The sequence below is a fragment of the Salmo trutta genome, chromosome 28, assembly GCF_901001165.1.
Source record: "Salmo trutta chromosome 28, fSalTru1.1, whole genome shotgun sequence".
Taxonomy (NCBI): Eukaryota; Metazoa; Chordata; class Actinopteri; order Salmoniformes; family Salmonidae; genus Salmo; species Salmo trutta.
The window spans coordinates 2009192-2030457 of NC_042984.1; the positions used below are offsets into that span (position 1 = coordinate 2009192).

Genomic DNA, 21266 nt, shown 5'->3' on the forward strand with positions numbered 1-21266 from the left:
AAAATGAGGTTGACCCTATCGACTCCATTTGGATTTTGCATTCTGACGGTCATGTGGTTGTGCCAGCAGGGGTGCTGCAAACGTAGGTAGGCATAGAAGAGCCTGAGTTGATGTCAGGGGAGGAGGAGGAACCCCTTAAGGAGAAAGAAAGCATGCACACAGAGACTGAGGCATTGCATGGTCACCGACGGTCAGTGAGGAGCTCTAGGGGTACATTGCCTGTGAGGTTCAGGGAAGGGTATGTCTTATCCTCATCCTGTGATACCGAAACTTGAAACCTGTAGAAGTTAAGTTGATGTGCACTGCAAGGTCAAGCATTTGAATTGATAATTTCTGTGTTCAGAGGTACTCAGGCTTGGCAGGGTTTTGCAGGGGGGAATGTGGCGGAAGGCTTGGCAGGGTTTTGCAGGGGGGAATGTAGTGGAAGGCTTGGCAAGGTTTTGCAGGGGGGAATGGGGTGGAGTCTAAGGATAGGGCCTGTTCTGTTCCGGGACTTTCCAAGACTACTATGAGCCAGGTGACATCACGGCCGGCTCTAAAAAGGGCCTGGGGAGAGGTGGCGCGAGGGAGTGCGCAGTCAAGTGTGTTGCAAAAGGAGGAGAGAGTTAGAGAACGATAAATAGTATAGAGGAGCCAAATTCAGAAAGTAACTTACGTTGGAGTATCATTGGAGAAAGAGGACGTTCCGGAAGAAGATTGTTCCATAGCACCGAACGACTGTCATTTTCGCCTTCGGGATTAACGTGAATTCAATCGATGGAGCTAGCTACCATCCAGAGTGATGCTAGCTAGCTAGCTACCTACCGGAGTGATGGATGTAAAAGAATTGTTACTGACACCAGAGAAGAGCCGTGAGTTGAAGTGATTTAGTTATAAAAGAAGTAATCGAACTTTCTGTTTATGTCCTGAAAGAAGAGGACATCTAAAGTTGTGGACTTTTCAGTTGTTTTGACATTACATAGTAGTGCAAATATAAGAAGGGACACTGTTAATAAGGAACATTTAGGCCTAATTAGCCATTCAAAGGAGCAGAATATTACAGTGACAACGTTGCAGGCTAGATCTATTATTTGAGTCCTTGCTGGACCTCATACAGACTCCATGAACACAGTAACGGCTGTCATTCTTTATTTTTGTTTTTGTTTGTTATTGGGATATCTGATATAAATGCTGAAAGACTGCTAGGTTGTATTGTTATGTTTTCATTTGTTGTATTCAAGCTAGGCTATTCTGTGAAATTGTGCCTGTTGTTGTCACGTTGTCTAATGATTGGAGACAGGCGCCGGAATACGTAATAGGGGGTTTTAATACTCCAACCAAAATATACAACATGCCATGAAAGGCACGGGATGAAGCCCAAAACAAACACGTATAGAAAAACACAGGGATGTAAACCCAAAGAAAAGAGCGAGGTTAAACAAAACAGCCTGTTGCAGCGGCTTCGGACGGGCCAGTTGCAGCTGCAGAAGTTGCGGCAGTGTGGAAGGAACGGTTGCAGCGGCGTCGGACAAGCCAGTTGCAGCTGCCGAAGTTTGGGCGCTAACTGTTTTTCAGTTAGCGTATCTCTTGCGTTCGCAAATTCACTCTGGCTATCTATTCCGATTTCAGAGCACTCTCGTCTGAGTGTGCCAGAGCGCAGAATAACTGATGAATTTACGAACGCTCAACACCCACTAGATATGACCGGGGTCAGTAAACATAGGCACAAAAAAAAGTAAGAGTTAGTCAAGAATGCTCTGGATAACATGAAAACAGTCTAACCAGCTCTGCTATGGTGAGTAAAATGGTCAGAGTGAGGTGTTCTCTCATTTCTGTCTGGAAGTAGCAAGCTAGCAAGCTTAGACAACTTTAGCCAGTTAGCTTGGGTGCTTGGTTGGGACAAGCATGCGTTGGCGCGCAAGTTGCTGAAGGAGGAGGAGGCTACAATTCCTCATAGTTTATTTACTGCAGTGTCTATTAATTGTCCAAACACACAGCCACTTTTCCCACTCTATATTGCTATAAAATTTTCACAAATACCTTGGTATACGTAATTCCCAAATGTTCTAAGAATTTATGAAAATGTGAAAATGACCATATCTACGTGGTCGCTTGTTAGAAAATGTTTAATAAAGTGTCATTCTTCCTGGGGGTCTATATGAACAGATCTTAATAAGATTTCATGTTGCTAAAATTCTGTCAGTTCCACTTTAAATGTAACAATGTTTCTCACACAAGTTATTTAACAACAGCAATAAAAAAAAAAAACCAGATGATCATTTGAAACAGAACTTTTTTGTTCAAAGTTATTCTTGAAAATGGAGAAGCTAACAAATTAGCATTTAGTATCCTCTTTGATAACAGCTGCTGCAGACTAGCCTACAACAAATGCTAGCTAGACCATGGGAAAACTACTGCTCGCTGTTGGCCTTCAAGATGGCTGAAGTGTCTATACGTTTTTGTTAAAACGGTCCCACCCATTAAGTCAAAATGTGATTGGTTGATTCCACTTTCACTCACAAATTTTGCCAGTTGAATGGCAGATGCCTTTATCTAGATTCTGATGGCTTGGATTTGTCTCCCCAGAGACCAGCAAAGAAAAATCCTGTTAACCATTTATTTTCCAACATGAACTGAAAAGATTAAATCAGAACATCATTGAAAATTATAATATATTATAATCATTCTTTTATAAATCCTTAGCCTTTCTCTGAAGGCGTAGAATGCCCATTGTTCCACACTGTGTTTTGGTTAGTAATAATTTGTAGAGTGGCTCTGTTTTCCCCCAGAATGCATTTTTTTTTACTATTTAGAATGTCTAATGAATCCATATGTTGTTCTGAAATATAATTGGACAAAATTACAGTCATGGTGTTGATCTGAATTGGACTCATGCTTTTCTTCTCTCGGTCTACCGTCCCCCTCGGTCTTGGTCTTGACTCGGTCTGCCCCCCCCCCCCCCCCTCAGTCTTGGTCTTGACTCGGTCTGCCCCCCCCACCTCGGTCTTGGTCTTGACTCGGTCTAGCCCCCCCTCGGTCTCAGTCTTGACTCAGTCTCATCTCCCCCCCCCTCCGGTCTTGGTCTTGACTCAGTCTCACCTCCCCTCCGGTCTCAGTCTTGACTCGGTTTTGCCACCCCTCGGTCTCGGTTTTGACTCGGTCTCACCCCCCTCCGGTCTTGGTCTTGACTCAGACTTGATTTGCTCCGGTCTTGGTCTTGGTCTCGCTTTAGGTGTTCTCAATCACAACACTGCTGAAATGTCTTGAGTCAATAAGTATTCAACCCTTTTGTTATGGCAAGCCTAAATAAGTTCAGGAGGAACGTTTTTGCTTAACAAGTCACATAATAAGTTGCATGGACTGATTTTTGAATGACTACCTCATCTATGTAAACCCACACCTACGAATCCTGTAAGGTTCCTCAGTCGAGCAGTGAATTTCAAACACAGATTCAACCACAAAGACCAGGGAGGTTTTCCAATGCCTCACAAATAAGGACATTGAATTTAATGGCTGTGATAGGAGAAAACTGAGGTTTTATCAACAACATTGGAGTTACTCCACATTACCTAATTAACAGAGTGAATAGAATATGCATCCTGTGTGCAACAAGGCACTACAGTAATACTGCAACAAATGTGGCAAAGCAAATAACTTTTTGTCCTAAATACAACATGTTATGTTTGGGGCAAATCCAATACAACACATTATTTAGTACCACTCTCCATATTTTCAAACATAGTGGTAGCTACATCATGTTATGGGTATGCTTGTAATCGTTAAGGACTGGTGAGTTTTTCAGGATAAATAAAGAAACAGAATGGAGCTAAGCAGAGGGAAAATCCTAGAGGAAAACCTGGTTCAGTCTGTTTTCCACCAGACACTGGGAGGTTAATTCACCTTTCAGCAGGACAATAACCTAAAACACAAGGCCAAATCTACGTGGCAAGAAAGAGTATGTGAACCCTTTGGAATTACCTGGATTTCTGCAATAATTGGTCATAACATTTGATCTGACCTCATCTAAGTCACAACAATAGACACACACAGTGTACTTAAATTAATAACACACAAATTATTGTATTTTTCTTGTCTATATTGAATACATCATTTAAAAATTCACAGTGTAGGTTGGAAAAAGTATGTGAACCCCCTAGGCTAATGACTTCTCCAAAAGCTAATTGGAGTCAGGAGTTAGCTAACCTGGAGTCCAATCAATGAGATGAGATTGGAGATGGTTAGAGTTGGTTAGAGTTGCTCTGCCCTATACAAAACAATCACAAAATTTGAGTTTGCTATTCAAAAGAGCATTGCCTCGAACAAAAGAGATCTCAGAAGACCTAAGATTAAGAATTGTTGCCTTGCATGATCCTGGAAAGGATCTCTAAAAGTCAGTCAACGGTAAGACAAATTGTGTATAAATGGAGAAATTTCAGCACTGTTGCTACTCTCTTTAGGAATGGCTGTCCTGCAAAGATGACTGCAAGAGCACAGCGCAGAATGCTTAATGAGGTTAAGAAAAATCCTAGAGTGTCAGCTAAAGACTTACAGAAATCTCTGGAACATGCTAACATCTCTGTTGACGAGTCTACAATACGTAAAACACTAAACAAGAATGGTGTTCATGGGAGGACACCACAGAAAAAGCCACTGCTGTCCAAAAAAAACATCACTGCACGTCTTAAGTTCGCAAAAGAGCACCTGGAAGTTCCACAGCGCTGCTGGCGAAATATACTGTGGACAGATGAAACTACAGTTGAGTTGTTTGGAAGGAACACACAACACTATGTGTGGAGGAAAAAAAAGCATAGCACACCAACATCAAAACCTCATCCCAACTGTAAAATATAGTGGAGGGGGCATCATGGTTTGGGGCTGCTTTGCTGCCTCAGGGCCTGGACAGATTGCTATCATCGACGGAAAAATGAATTCCCTAGTTTATCAAGACATTTTGCAGGAGAACATAAGGCTATCTGTCCGCCAATCGAAGCTCGACAGAAGTTGGGTGATGCAACAGGATAACGACCCAAAACACATAAGTAAATCAACAACAGAATGGCTTCAACAGAAGCCTTCTGGAGTGGCCCAGTCAGAGTCCTGACCTCAACCCGATTTGAGATGCTGTGGCATGACCTCAAGAGAGCAGTTCACACCAGACATCCCAAGAATATTGCTGAACTGAAACAGTTTTGTAAAGAGGAATGGTCCACAATTCCTCCTGACCGTTGTGCAGGTCTGATCCACAACTACAGAAAACGTTTGGTTGAGGTTATTGCTGCCAAAGGAGGGTCAACCAGTTATTAAATTCAGGGGTTCACATACTTTTCCCACCCTGCACTGTGAATGTTTACACGGTGGGTTCAATAAAGACATGAAAACGTTGTTTGTGTGTTATTAGTTTAAGCAGTCTGTGTTTGTCTATTGTTGTGACTTAGATGAAGATCAGATTAAATTGTATGACCAATTTAAGCAGAAATCCAGGTAATTCCAAAGGGTTCACATACTTTTTCTTGACCCGGGAAACTGAAGTTGCTTACCAAGAAGACAGTCAATGTTACTGCATAACGGAATTACAGTTTTGACTTAAATCTACTTGAAAATCTATGGGAAGACCAGAAAATTGTTATCTAGCAATGATCAACAATCAATATGACAGAGCTTGAAGAATTTTGAAAAGAATAATGGGCAAATGTTACACAATCCAGGTGTGTAAAGCTCTTAGATATTTACCCAGAAAGCCTCACAGCTGTAATCACTGCCAAAGGTGATTGTAACATGTATTGACTCAGGGGTGTGAATACTTATTGAATAATAGTGTTTTTTTTTCATGTTAAAATTTTTCTTTTGACATTAACCGTATTTTCTGTAGATCAATGACCCCCAAAAAATTACAATTCAATCCATTTTAATCCCACAACAGAATGTGAAACAGTTTCTGTAGGTCCTGTAACTGTTTTTAATTCCAAGAACAGATGGATATTCATCTGCTTAGGCATTAATCATGCAAAAAAATCATTTTGTATTTTTTTTTGGCATAGCTTCAGTAAGATTCAAACCTATGATCTTCTGTTCTCTATCCATGGAATTAGATTACTGCACCAACAGGATGGAGCTGGCACGCCATGTTTTTATAACTCATACCAAAGCTGTTCATTTTAGTCTATTCAAACAGACCTCGTTTTAAAAGAAACAAGCACTTATTAAGATCAGGTGTAGTGTCTTCCTACCACAGAAAGAAACATGGTTCTCAGAACGTTATGCGCTAGCTGGGTATCCTTGCACCATTTCACAGAATCTAGTGTGAAAGGTTGTATGCAAAATAACAGTAGGACAACCACGCTCTAAGAAACATATGGTTCTCAGAACGTTATGTGCTAGCTGGGGTGTCACTGACTGACTGTAGTGGGAGAAAAGTTATGAGACCAGTGTGGTGATCCCGAGATGGTGGGTCCATAGGATTAGAATTAATTACAACTCGAGTTATGAAATATAATATAATCACAGCTGGTTCCTTTTCATTCTGAAGACTTCAAACTCCTGGACGGAGAGATTGGTTGGGTTTGGGTCACTAACTACCGCTGGCTCGTGAATAGTGTGCACAACGAACACTACAGAAAGGAACTTATTCACTATAAAGTGCATTTCTATCAGAAACTTTGTCTGAACTTTTTACTTTACTTGTCTGTTTTAAAGGAGTTGATTGACACTGTAATGCTGGTTTCTTATTGGTAGATGTGTTGATTGACGCTGTAATGCTGGTTTCCTATTGGTAGATGTGTTGATTGACGCTGTAATGCTGGTTTCCTATTGGTAGATGTGTTGATTGACGCTGTAATGTTGGTTTCTTATTGGTAGATGTGTGGATTGACGCTGTAATGCTGGTTTCTTATTGGTAGATGTGTTGATTGACGCTGTAATGCTGGTTTCTTATTGGTAGATGTGTTGATTGACGCTGTAATGTTGGTTTCTTATTGGTAGATGTGTTGATTGACGCTGTAATGCTGGTTTCCTGTTGGTAGATGTGTTGATTGACGCTGTAATGTTGGTTTCTTATTGGTAGATGTGTTGATTGACGCTGTAATGCTGGTTTCTTATTGGTAGATGTGTTGATTGACGCTGTAATGCTGGTTTCTTATTGGTAGATGTGTTGATTGACGCTGTAATGTTGGTTTCTTATTGGTAGATGTGTTGATTGACGCTGTAATGCTGGTTTCTTATTGGTAGATGTGTTCAATTGAAGCTGTAATACTACTCTGTGATAGGTTAATGGATTGACTGAGTGTAAATCTTGTCTCTCATAGGTGGATGCCGTCATGCCATTTGGGTGCCTTGCCTTGCGAGATGGGCGGAACTTAGACAACATCTATGATGTCACCGATAAGTATGAGATGGGACAGGTCCTTAAAGCGTAAGTGTCATTTATATATATAATCACTAAAGACCATAGTCATTACTGCTATTCCTTCATGTGATCAGTAAAGACCATAGTCATTACTGCTATTCCTTCATATGATCAGTAAAGACCATAGACTGCTATGCCTTTTAATGTTATACATTGCTGATCCCTATGGGCCCTGGTCAAAAGTAGTGCATTACATTTGGGACGCAGCCTTAATGTAATGAAATCCTCCCTATATGCAGCTGTTCCACAAACAGTTTTTAATTTCATTCAGTTTCCCACGTCCTCCCCCTCTCCTCTTCCATTCTCCCTGCTCTCCTCTTCCCTTCTCCCTGCTCTCCCCCTCTCATCTCTTCCCTTCTCCCTGCTCTCCCCCTCTCATCTCTTCCCTTCTCCCTGCTCTCCCCCTCTCCTCCTCCCTTCTCCCTGCTCTCCCCCTCTCCTCTTCCCTTCTCCCTGCTCTCCCCCTCTCATCTCTTCCCTTCTCCCTGCTCTCCCCCTCTCCTCTCCCCCTCTCCTCTTCCCTTCTCCCTGCTCTCCCCCTCTCCTCTCCCCCTCTCCTCTTCCCTTCTCCTTCTCTCCTCCTCTGCACTGCAGCTCCAGGCTCCGCTACTTTAAACTAAAGCAGTGAAAATCTGATGCCTCCTGCACTCCCCGAGATATGACCAACACACACACACACACACACACACACACACTACACACACACACACACACACACACACACACACACACACACACACACCATATGGCAACACCACCATCTGGACTTAGAGCGCAATGCCCCTGTTTTATATAACACACACACACACACACACATACTACACACACACACATACTACACACACACACACATACACACACACTGCAAACATCCCATATTGTGTCATTATCCAAACTATTTCATAAACTAAAAACAAAGTAAAAACTATTATTTTGAATAATTTATGAATACTGTAGTTACAAACATACAGTGAGATTAACTCACAATGTTTTATAGTGAAGGTAGACCATGTTTTATAGTGGAGGTAGACCATGTTTTATAGTGGGGGTAGACCATGTTTTATAGTGGGGATAGACCATGTTTTATAGTGGGGGTAGACCATGTTTTATAGTGGAGGTAGACCATGTTTTATAGTGGAGGTAGACCATGTTTTATAGTGGGGGTAGACCATGTTTTATAGTGGGGATAGACCATGTTTTATAGTGGGGGTAGACCATGTTTTATAGTGGGGGTAGACCATGTTTTATAGTGGAGGTAGACCATGTTTTATAGTGGGGGTAGACCATGTTTTATAGTGGGGATAGAGCATGTTTTATAGTGGGGGTAGACCATGTTTTATAGTGGAGGTAGACCATGTTTTATAGTGGAGGTAGACCATGTTTTATAGTGGAGGTAGACCATGTTTTATAGTGGAGGTAGACCATGTTTTATAGTGGGGATAGAGCATGTTTTATAGTGGGGATAGAGCATGTTTTATAGTGGGGGTAGACCATGTTTTATAGTGGGGATAGAGCATGTTTTATAGACCATGTTTTATAGTGGGGGTAGACCATGTTTTATAGTGGGGATAGAGCATGTTTTATAGACCATGTTTTATAGTGGAGGTAGACCATGTTTTATAGTGGGGGTAGACCATGTTTTATAGTGGAGGTAGACCATGTTTTATAGTGGTGGTAGACCATGTTTTATAGACAATGTTTTATAGTGGGGGTAGACAATTTTTTATAGTGGGGGTAGACCATGTTTTATAGTGGGGGTAGACCATGTTTTATAAACCGTGTTTTATAGTGGAGGTAGACCATGTCTTATAGTGGAGGTAGACCATGTTTTATAGTGGTAGTAGACCATGTTTTATAGTGGGGATAGACCATGTTTTATAGTGGGGATAGACCATGTTTTATAGTGGAGGTAGACCATGTTTTATAGTGGGGGTAGACCATGTTTTATAGTGGGGGTAGACCATGTTTATAGTGGGGGTAGACCATGTTTATAGTGGGGGTAGACCATGTTTTATAGTGGTGGTAGACCATGTTTTATAGTGGAGGTAGACCATGTTTTATAGTGGGGGTAGACCATGTTTTATAGTGGAGGTAGACCATGTTTTATAGTGGTGGTAGACCATGTTTTATAGTGGAGGTAGACCATGTTTTATAGTGGGGGTAGACCATGTTTTATAGTGGGGGTAGACCATGTTTTATAGTGGAGGTAGACCATGTTTTATAGTGGAGGTAGACCATGTTTTATAGTGGGGTTAGACCATGTTTTATAGTGGAGGTAGACCATGTTTTATAGACCATGTTTTATAGTGGGGGTAGACCATGTTTTATAGTGGAGGTAGACCATGTTTTATAGTGGGGGTAGACCATGTTTTATAGTGGAGGTAGACCATGTTTTATAGTGGAGGTAGACCATGTTTTAGAGTGGGGGTAGACCATGTTTTATAGTGGAGGTAGACCTTGTTTTATAGTGGGGGTAGACCATGTTTTATAGTGGCGGTAGGCCATGTTTTATAGTGGAGGTAGGCCATGTTTTATAGTGGGGGTAGACCATGTTTTATAGTGGAGGTAGACCTTGTTTTATAGTGGGGGTAGACCATGTTTTATAGTGGAGGTAGACCATGTTTTATAGTGGGGGTAGACCATGTTTTATATACCATGTTTTATAGTGGAGGTAGACCATGTTTTATAGTGGAGGAAGACCATGTTTTATAGTGGGGGTAGACCATGTTTTATAGACCATGTTTTATAGTGGAGGTAGACCATGTTTTATAGTGGGGGTAAACCATGTTTTATAGTGGAGGTAGACCATGTTTTATAGTGGGGGTAGAACAGGTTTTATAGTAGGGGTAGACCATGTTTTATAGACCATGTTTTATAGTGGGGGTAGACCATTTTTTATAGTGGGGGTAGACCATGTTTTATAGTGGAGGTAGACCATGTTTTATAGTGGAGGTAGACCATGTTTTATAGTGGAGGTAGACCATGTTTTATAGTGGAGGTAGACCATGTTTTAGAGTGGAGGTAGACCATGTTTTATAGTCCATGTTTAATAGTGGGGGTAGACCATGTTTTATAGTGGAGGTAGACCTTGTTTTATAGTGGAGGTAGACCATGTTTTATAGTGGGGTAGACCATGTTTTATAGACCATGTTTTATAGTGGAGGTAGTCCATGTTTTATAGTGGTAGTAGACCATGTTTTATAGTGGGGTAGACCATGTTTTATAGTGGAGGTAGACCATGTTTTATAGTGGAGGTAGGCCTATGTTTTATAGACCATGTTTTATAGTGGGGGTAGACCATGTTTTATAGTGGAGGTAGACCATGTTTTATAGTGGAGGTAGATCATGTTTTATAGTGGGGTAGACCATGTTTTATAGTGGAGGTAGACCATGTTTTATAGTGGAGGTAGGCCTATGTTTTATAGACCATGTTTTATAGTGGGGGTAGACCATGTTTTATAGTGGAGGTAGACCATGTTTTATAGTGGAGGTAGATCATGTTTTATAGTGGGGTAGACCATGTTTTATAGTGGAGGTAGTCCATGTTTTATAGTGGAGGTAGACCATGTTTTAGAGTGGAGGTAGACCATGTTTTATAGTCCATGTTTAATAGTGGGGGTAGGCCATGTTTTATAGTGGAGGTAGACCATGTTTTATAGTGGGGGTAGACCATGTTTTATAGTGGAGGTAGACCATGTTTTATAGTCCATGTTTAATAGTGGGGGTAGACCATGTTTTATAGTGGGGTAGACCATGTTTTATAGTGGGGGTAGACCATGTTTTATAGTGGGGGTAGACCATGTTTTATAGTGGAGGTAGACCATGTTTTATAGTGGAGTTAGACCATGTTTTATAGTGGGGGTAGACCATGTTTTAGAGTGGAGGTAGACCATGTTTTATAGTGGGGGTAGACCATGTTTTATAGTGGGGTAGACCATGTTTTATAGTGCGGGTAGACCATGTTTTATAGTGGGGGTAGTCCATGTTCTATAGTGGAGGATAGACCATGTTTTATAGTGGGGATAGACCATGTTTTATAGTGGGGGTAGACCATGTTTTATAGTGGGGGTAGACCATGTTTTATAGTGGAGGTAGACCATGTTTTATAGTGGAGTTAGACCATGTTTTATAGTGGGGGTAGACCATGTTTTAGAGTGGAGGTAGACCATGTTTTATAGTCCATGTTTTATAGTGGGAGTAGACCATGTTTTATAGTGGAGGTAGACCATGTTTTATAGTGGAGGTAGACCATGTTTTATAGTGGGGTAGACCATGTTTTATAGTGGGGGTAGACCATGTTTTATAGTGGGGGTAGACCATGTTTTATAGTGGAGGTAGACCATGTTTTATAGTGGAGGTAGACCATGTTTTATAATGGGGTAGACCATGTTTTATAGTGGAGGTAGACCATGTTTTATAGTGGAGGTAGACCATGTTTTATAGTGGAGGTAGACCATGTTTTATAGTGGAGGTAGACCATGTTTTATAGTAGGGGTAGACCATGTTTTATAGTGGGGGTAGACCATGTTTTGTAGTGTGGGTAGACCATGTTTTATAGTGGGAGGTAGACCATGTTTTATAGTGTGGGTAGACCATGTTTTATAGTGGAGGTAGACCATGTTTTATAGTGGGGGTAGACCATGTTTTATAGATGGGGTAGACCATGTTTTATAGTGGGGGTAGACCATAATTTATAGTGGGGGTAGACCATGTTTTATAGTGGGGGTAGACCATGTTTTATAGTGGGGGTAGACCATGGTTTATAGACCATGTTTTATAGTGGGGGTAGACCATGTTTTATAGTGGAGGCAGACCAGGTTTATAGTGGGGGTAGACCATGTTTTATAGACCATGTTTTATAGTGGGGGGAAACCATGTTTTATAGACCATGTTTTATAGTGGGGGTAGACCATGTTTTATAGTGGGGGTAGACCATGTTTTATAGTGGAGGTAGACCATGTTTATAGTGGGGGTAGACCATGTTTTATAGTGGGGGTAGACCATGTTTTATAGTGGGGGTAGACCATGTTTTATAGTGGAGGTAGACCATGTTTTATAGTGGAGATAGTCCATGTTTTATAGTGGGGGTAGACCATGTTTTATAGACCATGTTTTATAGTGGGGGTAGACCATGTTTTATAGTGGTGGTAGACCATGTTTAATAGACCATGTTTTATAGTGGGGGTAGACCATGTTTTATAGTGGGGGTAGACCATGTTTTATAGTGGAGGTAGACCATGTTTTATAGTGGGGGTAGACATTTTTTTATAGTGGTGGTAGACCATGTTTTATAGTGGGGGTAGTCCATGTTTTATAGTGGAGGTAGACCATGTTTTATAGTGGAGGTCGACCATGTTTTATAGTGGGGGTAGACCATGTTTTATAGTGGAGGTAGACCATGTTTTATAGTGGAGGTAGACCATGTTTTATAGTGGAGGTAGACCATGTTTTATAGTGGAGGTAGGCCATGTTTTATAGTGGGGGTAGACCATGTTTTAGAGTGGAGGTAGACCATGTTTTATAGTCCATGTTTAATAGTGGGGGTAGACCATGTTTTATAGTGGGGGTAGACCATGTTTTATAGATGGGGTAGACCATGTTTTATAGATGGGGTAGACCATGTTTTATAATGGAGGTAGACCATGTTTTATAGTGGGGGTAGACCATGTTTTATAGATGGGGTAGACCATGTTTATAGTGGGGGTAGACCATAATTTATAGTGCGGGTAGACCATGTTTTATAGTGGGGGTAGACCTGTTTTATAGTGGAGGCTGACCATGTTTTATATTTGGGGTAGACCATGTTTTGTAGTGGAGGTAGACCATGTTTTATAGTGGGGGTACACCATGTTTTACAGACCATATTTTATAGTGGGGGTAGACCATGTTTTATAGACCATGTTTTATAGTGGGGTTAGACCATGTTTTATAGTGGGGGAAGACCATGTTTTATTGACCATGTTTTATAGTGGGGGTAGACCATGTTTTATAGTGGGGGTAGACCTTGTTTTATAGACCATGTTTTATAGTGGGGGTAGACCATGTTTTATAGTGGGGGTAGACCATTTTTTATAGATGGGGGTAGACCATGTTTTATAGTGGAGGTAGACCATGTTTTATAGTGGGGCTAGACCATGTTTTATAGTGGGGGTAGACCATGTTTTATAGTGGGGGCAGACATTGTTTTATAGTCCATGTTTTATAGTGGCGGCAGGCCATGTTTTATAGTGGAGGTAGACCATGTTTTATAGACCATGTTTTATAGTGGGGGTAGACCATGTTTTATAGTGGGGGTAGACCATGTTTTATAGTGGGGGTTGACCATGTTTTATAGTGGAGGTAGAACATGTTATATAGTGGGGGTAGACCATGTTATATAGTGGGGGTAGACCATGTTTTATAGTGGGGGTAGACCATGTTTTATAGTGGAGGTAGAACATGTTATATAGAGGGGTAGACCATGTTTTATAGTGGGGGTAGACCATGTTTTATAGAGGGGTAGACCATGTTTTATAGTGGGGGTAGACCATGTTTTATAGTGGGGGTAGACCATGTTTTATAGTGGGGTAGTCCATGTTTTATAGTGGAGGTAGACCATGTTTTATAGTGGGGGTAGACCATGTTTTATAGTGGGGATAGACCATGTTTTATAGTGGGGGTAGACCATGTTTTATAGTGGAGGTAGACCATGTTTTATAGTGGAGGTAGACCATGTTTTATAGTGGGGGTAGACCATGTTTTATAGTAGAGGTAGACCATGTTTTATAGAGGGGTAGACCATGTTTTATAGTGGGGGTAGACCATGTTTTATAGTGGAGGTAGACCATGTTTTATAGTGGGGGTAGACCATGTTTTATAGACCATGTTTTATAGTGGAGGTAGACCATGTTTTATAGTGGGGGTAGACCATGTTTTATAGACCATGTTTTATAGTGGGGGTAGACCATGTTTTATAGTGGGGGTAGACCATGTTTTATAGTGGAGGTAGACCATGTTTTATAGAGGGGTAGACCATCTTTTATAGTGGGGGTAGACCATGTTTTATAGTGGAGGTAGACCATGTTTTATAGTGGGTGTAGACCATGTTTTATAGTGGAGGTAGACCATGTTTTATAGTGGAGGTAGTCCATGTTTTATAGTGGGGGTAGACCATGTTTTATAGTGGGGGTAGACCATGTTTTATAGTGGAGGTAGACCATGTTTTATAGTGGGGTAGACCATGTTTTATAGACCATGTTTTATAGTGGGTGTAGACCATGTTTTATAGTGGGGGTAGACCATGTTTTATAGTGGGGGTAGACCATGTTTTATAGTGGGGGTAGGCAGCAGGTGAAACAATAAGTTCTTCCCAAATTTCACCTCATTGATAATACTGTATAGTGCACTATTTTTGACCCAATTGGACCTGGTCAAAGGTTTTATACATTTGGCGATTAGTCTCTCGTTAAATGACAGCAAACACTTCATTACAGAATCCCTACTGTTGACCAATCACAGACAAAGGGCGTAGACTTCGGTTTGCCTTGAGAACATTTTTTGTTGTACGAAGACCAAAACAAACAAAAAACGTTACGAAATGTTGTCGTAATATATGCACAAACTTTTCCCAAAAAAATGGGGTTAAATGAGAATAAAATATATATGTACTGCATATACAGTGCATTCGGAAAGTATTCAGACCCCTTCCCTTTTTCCACATTGTGTTAGGTTACAGCCTTATCATAAAATGGATTAAATAAAACGTTTCCCTCATCAATCTACACACAATACCCCATAATGACAAAGAGAAAACAGGTTTTTAGACATTTTTCCAAATGTATTACAAATAAATAACAGAAATACCTTATTTACATAAGTATTCAGACCCTTTTACTATGAGACTCGATATTGAGCTCAGGTGCTTCCTGCTTCCATCGATCATCCTTGAGATGTTTCTACAACTTGATTGGAGTCCACCTGTGGTAAATTCAATTGATTGGACATGATTTGGAAAGGCACACACCTGTCTATATAAAGGACCCACAGTTGACAGTGCATGTCAGAGCAAAAACCAAGCCATGAGGTCGAAAGATTTGTCGTTAGAGCTCAGAGACAGGTTTGTGTCGAGGCACAGATCTTGGGAAGGGTACCAAAAATGTCTGCAGCATTGAAGGTCCCCAAGAACACAGTGGCCTCCATCATTATTAAATTGAAGACGTTTGGAACCACCAAGACTCTTCCTAGAGCTGGCCGTCCGGCCAAACTGAGCAATCTGGGGAGAAGGTCCTTGGTAAGGAAGGTGACCAAGAACCCGATGGTCACTCTGACAGAGCTCCAGAGTTCCTCTGTGGAGATGGGAGAACCTTCCTGAAGGACAACCAGCTCTGCAGCACTCCACCAATCAGGCCTTTAAGGTAAGGTGGACAGATGGAAGCCGCTCCTCAGTAAAAGGCACATAACAACCCACAGCCCAAAGACACCTAAAGGACTCTCAAAGAAACAAGATTCTCTGATCTGATGAAACCAATATTGAACTCTTCGGCCTGAATGCCAAGTGTCACATCCGGAGGAAACCTGGCACCATCCCTACAGTGAAGCATGGTGGTGGCAGCATCATGCTGTGGGGATGATTTTCAGCGGCAGGGACTAGGAGACTAGTCAGGATAGAGGGAAAGATGAACGGAGCAAAGTACAGAGAGATCCTTGATGAAAACCTGCTCCAGAGCACTCAGGACCTCAGACTGGGGTGAAGGTTCACCTTCAAACAGGACAACGACCCTAAGCACACAGCCAAGACGATGCAGGAGTGGCTTCGGGACAAGTCTCTGAATGTCCTTGAGTGGCCCAGCCAGAGCCCGGACTTGAACCCTATCGAACATCTCTGGAGAGACCTGAAAATAACTTTTCAGCGACGTTCCCCATCCAACCTGACAGAGCTTGAGAGGATCTGCAGAGAAGAATGGGAGAAACTCCCCAAATACAGGTGTGCCAAGTTTGTAGCGTCATACCCAAGAAGACTCAAGGCTGTAATCGCTGTCAAAGGTGCTTCAACAAAGTACTGAGTAAAGGGTCTGAATACGTAAATGTGATATTTCATTATTATAATTTTTTTTATACATTTGCAAAAATTGCTTTGCCATTATGGGGGATTGTGTGTAGATTGAGGGGAAAATGTACTTAATCCATTTTAGAATAAGGCTGTAACGTAACAAAACGTGGAACAAGTGAAGGGGTCTGAATACTTTACGAATGCACTGTATGTGTGTGTGTGTGTGTGTGTGTGTGTGTGTGTGTGTGTGTGTGTGTGTGTGTGTGTGTGTGTGTGTGTGTGTGTGTGTGTGTGTGTGTGTGTGTGTGTGTGTGTATAGAAACAAAATGAAAAACACATTCATAAATGGCAAAACAGACAGTAAAACAATGAATCATAAGGAAAAAGGTTTTGCAGGGCCTGTCCGATATTGTTTTATTCTATAAACTACTGACAACATTTCTCCCAAATTCCAAATAAAAATATTGTCATTTAGCGCATTTATTTGCAAATTTGGTGATTGAAAATCAGGGTTATTCCACCAAATATTTATTTCTGAACTCTTCCTAAGTTAAAACATTAGTATTGTGTTGTTTAAAAATGATTATGAACTTATTTTCTCTGCATTATTCGAGGTCTGACAACACTGCATCTTTTCTGTTATTTTGACCAGTTGTCATTTTCTGCAAATAAATGCGCTAAATGACAATATTTTTATTTGGAATTTGGGAGAAATGTTGTCAGTAGTTTATAGAATAAAACAATATCGGACAGGCCCTGCAAAACCTTTTTCCTTATGATTCATTGTTTTACTCTCTGTTTTGCCATTTATGAATGTGTTATTCATTTTGTTTCTATGGCCTATAGCAGTAAAGGACAAATTAAATATTTTATCCCCCCCAAAAATTACATGTTTTTTGTTACCTAAAATTCTAAATGAAATAGATAAATGATCCATGGTGTCCTCACTCTCTCTCTCCCTCTTTTCTCTCTCTCTCTCTCTCTCCCTCTCTCTCTCCTCTCTTCTCTCTCTCTCCGTCTCTTTCTCCCTCTCTCTCTCTCTCTTTCCGTCTCTCTCTCTCTCTCTCCCTCTCTTCTCTCTCTCTCCGTCTCTCTCTCCCTCTCCGTCTCTCTGCCTCTCTCTCTCTCCCTCTCCGTCTCTCTCCCTCTCTCTCTCCCTCTCTCTAGGAAGGAGTTCTGTGAGCTGTGTATGGCTAAAGACAGACAGACCAACAAGGTATTTGTCTGTAAGAAGTTTCTGAAGAAGGACGGAAGGAAAGTACGCAAGGCTGCCAAGAATGAAATCCTGATCCTCAAAATGTACGTGATCCTGTTTAAATGAGCCTTTCTTCATGTATCCGAGTGAGAGTAGAAAGCCTGACAGAACATTTGAAAGCAGGCTTATCAAAGTACAGCTGACGGTTTTTGTTGACTGTTTTCTACATTGATAAGCCAGGGAGTCCACACACCTGGCATCCCAAATGAAACCCTGTGCCCTGTAGAGTCTGCTACTTTCAACGCTGGTACAGGGAACCATTTGAGATGTTCTCCTAAAGCAGGGAACCATTTGAGATGTTCTCCTAAAGCAGGGAACCATTTGAGATGTTCTCCTAAAGCAGGGGACCATTTGAGATGTTCTCCTAAAGCAGGGAACCATTTGAGATGTTCTCCTAAAGCAGGGGACCATTTGAGATGTTCTCCTAAAGCAGGGAACCATTTGAGATGTTCTCCTAAAGCAGGGAACCATTTGAGATGTTCTCCTAAAGCAGAGAGCCATTTGAGATGTTCTCCTAAAGCAGGGAACCATTTGAGATGTTCTCCTAAAGCAGGGAACCATTTGAGATGCAAACCTGTTCTCCGGATCTAAAGCAGACATTCATTTAAAGGAAAAAACTAAACCCAGTCAGTTGACACTGTGGTCCTCAGCCAGTAGACCCTGTGGTCCTCAGTCCTCAGCCAGCAGACACTCTGGTCCTCAGCCAGCAGACACTCTGGTCCTCAGTCCTCAGCCAGCAGACACTGTGGTCCTCAGTCCTCAGCCAGCAGACACTCTGGTCCTCAGACCTCAGCCAGCAGACCCTGTGGTCCTCAGTCCTCAGCCAGCAGACACTGTGGTCCTCAGTCCTCAGCCAGCAGACACTGTGGTCCTCAGTCCTCAGCCAGCAGACACTCTGGTCCTCAGTCCTCAGCCAGCAGACACTCTGGTCCTCAGTCCTTAGCCAGCAGACACTGTGGTCCTCAGTCCTCAGCCAGCAGACACTCTGGTCCTCAGTCCTCAGCCAGCAGACACTGTGGTCCTCAGTCCTCAGCCAGCAGACACTCTGGTCCTCAGTCCTCAGCCAGCAGACACTCTGGTCCTCAGTCCTCAGCCAGCAGACACTCTGGTCCTCAGTCCTCAGCCAGCAGACACTGTGGTCCTCAGTCCTCAGCCAGCAGACACTGTGGTCCTCAGTCCTCAGCCAGCAGACACTCTGGTCCTCAGTCCTCAGCCAGCAGACACTCTGGTCCTCAGTCCTCAGCCAGCAGACACTGTGGTCCTCAGTCCTCAGCCAGCAGACACTGTGGTCCTCAGTCCTCAGCCAGCAGACACTGTGGTCCTCAGTCCTCAGCCAGCAGACACTGTGGTCCTCAGCCAGCAGACACTGTGGTCCTCAGTCCTCAGCCAGCAGACACTGTGGTCCTCAGTCCTCAGCCAGCAGACACTCTGGTCCTCAGTCCTCAGCCAGCAGACACTCTGGTCCTCAGTCCTCAGCCAGCAGACACTCTGGTCCTCAGTCCTCAGCCAGCAGACACTCTGGTCCTCAGTCCTCAGCCAGCAGACACTCTGGTCCTCAGTCCTCAGCCAGCAGACCCTGTGGTCCTCAGTCCTCAGCCAGCAGACACTCTGGTCCTCAGTCCTCAGCCAGCAGACACTCTGGTCCTCAGTCCTCAGCCAGCAGACACTCTGGTCCTCAGTCCTCAGCCAGCAGACCCTGTAGTCCTCAGTCCTCAGCCAGCAGACCCTGTAGTCCTCAGTCCTCAGCCAGCAGACACTCTGGTCCTCAGTCCTCAGCCAGCAGACCCTGTAGTCCTCAGTCCTCAGCCAGCAGACACTCTGGTCCTCAGTCCTCAGCCAGCAGACCCTGTAGTCCTCAGTCCTCAGCCAGCAGACACTCTGGTCCTCAGTCCTCAGCCAGCAGACCCTGTGGTCCTCAGTCCTCAGCCAGCAGACCCTGTAGTCCTCAGTCCTCAGCCAGCAGACACTCTGGTCCTCAGTCCTCAGCCAGCAGACACTCTGGTCCTCAGTCCTCAGCCAGCAGACCCTGTGGTCCTCAGTCCTCAGCCAGCAGACACTCTGGTCCTCAGTCCTCAGCCAGCAGACACTCTGGTCCTCAGTCCTCAGCCAGCAGACACTCTGGTCCTCAGTCCTCAGCCAGCAGACCCTGTAGTCCTCAGTCCTCAGCCAGCAGACCCTGTAGTCCTCAGTCCTCAGCCAGCAGACACTCTGGTCCTCAGTCCTCAGCCAGCAGACCCTGTAGTCCTCAGTCCTCAGCCAGCAGACACTCTGGTCCTCAGTCCTCAGCCAGCAGACCCTGTAGTCCTCAGTCCTCAGCCAGCAGACACTCTGGTCCTCAGTCCTCAGCCAGCAGACCCTGTGGTCCTCAGTCCTCAGCCAGCAGACCCTGTAGTCCTCAGTCCTCAGCCAGCAGACCCTGTAGTCCTCAGTCCTCAGCCAGCAGACCCTGTAGTCCTCAGTCCTCAGCCAGCAGACCCTGTGGTCCTCAGTCCTCAGCCAGCAGACCCTGTGGTCCTCAGTCCTCAGCCAGCAGACCCTGTGGTCCTCAGTCCTCAGCCAGCAGACCCTGTGGTCCTCAGTCCTCAGCCAGCAGACCCTGTGGTCCTCAGTCCTCAGCCAGCAGACCCTGTGGTCCTCAGTCCTCAGCCAGCAGAGCCTGTGGTCCTCAGTCCTCAGCCAGCAGACCCTGTGGTCCTCAGTCCTCAGCCAGCAGACCCTGTGGTCCTCAGTCCTCAGCCAGCAGACCCTGTGGTCCTCAGTCCTCAGCCAGCAGACCCTGTGGTCCTCAGTCCTCAGCCAGCAGACACTGTGGTCCTCAGTCCTCAGCCAGCAGACACTGTGGTCCTCAGTCCTCAGCCAGCAGACACTGTGGTCCTCAGCCAGCAGACACTGTGGTCCTCAGTCCTCAGCCAGCAGACACTGTGGTCCTCAGTCCTCAGCCAGCAGACACTCTGGTCCTCAGTCCTCAGCCAGCAGACACTCTGGTCCTCAGTCCTCAGCCAGCAGACACTCTGGTCCTCAGTCCTCAGCCAGCAGACACTCTGGTCCTCAGTCCTCAGCCAGCAGACACTCTGGTCCTCAGTCCTCAGCCAGCAGACACTCTGGTCCTCAGTCCTCAGCCAGCAGACACTCTGGTCCTCAGTCCTCAGCCAGCAGACACTCTGGTCCTCAGTCCTCAGCCAGCAGACACTCTGGTCCTCAGTCCTCAGCAGCAGACCCTGTAGTCCTCAGTCCTCAGCCAGCAGACCCTGTAGTCCTCAGTCCTCAGCCAGCAGACACTCTGGTCCTCAGTCCTCAGCCAGCAGACCCTGTAGTCCTCAGTCCTCAGCCAGCAGACACTCTGGTCCTCAGTCCTCAGCCAGCAGACCCTGTAGTCCTCAGTCCTCAGCCAGCAGACACTCTGGTCCTCAGTCCTCAGCCAGCAGACCCTGTGGTCCTCAGTCCTCAGCCAGCAGACCCTGTAGTCCTCAGTCCTCAGCCAGCAGACACTCTGGTCCTCAGTCCTCAGCCAGCAGACACTCTGGTCCTCAGTCCTCAGCCAGCAGACCCTGTGGTCCTCAGTCCTCAGCCAGCAGACACTCTGGTCCTCAGTCCTCAGCCAG

At 44.0% G+C, this 21266-nt stretch overlaps 1 protein-coding gene across 1 annotated transcript in view; it reads left to right on the top strand.

Moving 5' to 3' along the window:
- Positions 1-21266, top strand: part of camkvl (CaM kinase-like vesicle-associated, like) — a 136599-nt gene that overhangs the window by 70647 nt on the left and 44686 nt on the right. The window contains exons 2-3 of the mRNA XM_029720345.1: positions 7281-7387; positions 17577-17708. Of these exons, the coding sequence (XP_029576205.1) occupies positions 7281-7387; positions 17577-17708 (239 nt within the window). The remainder of the gene's footprint in view (positions 1-7280; positions 7388-17576; positions 17709-21266) is intronic.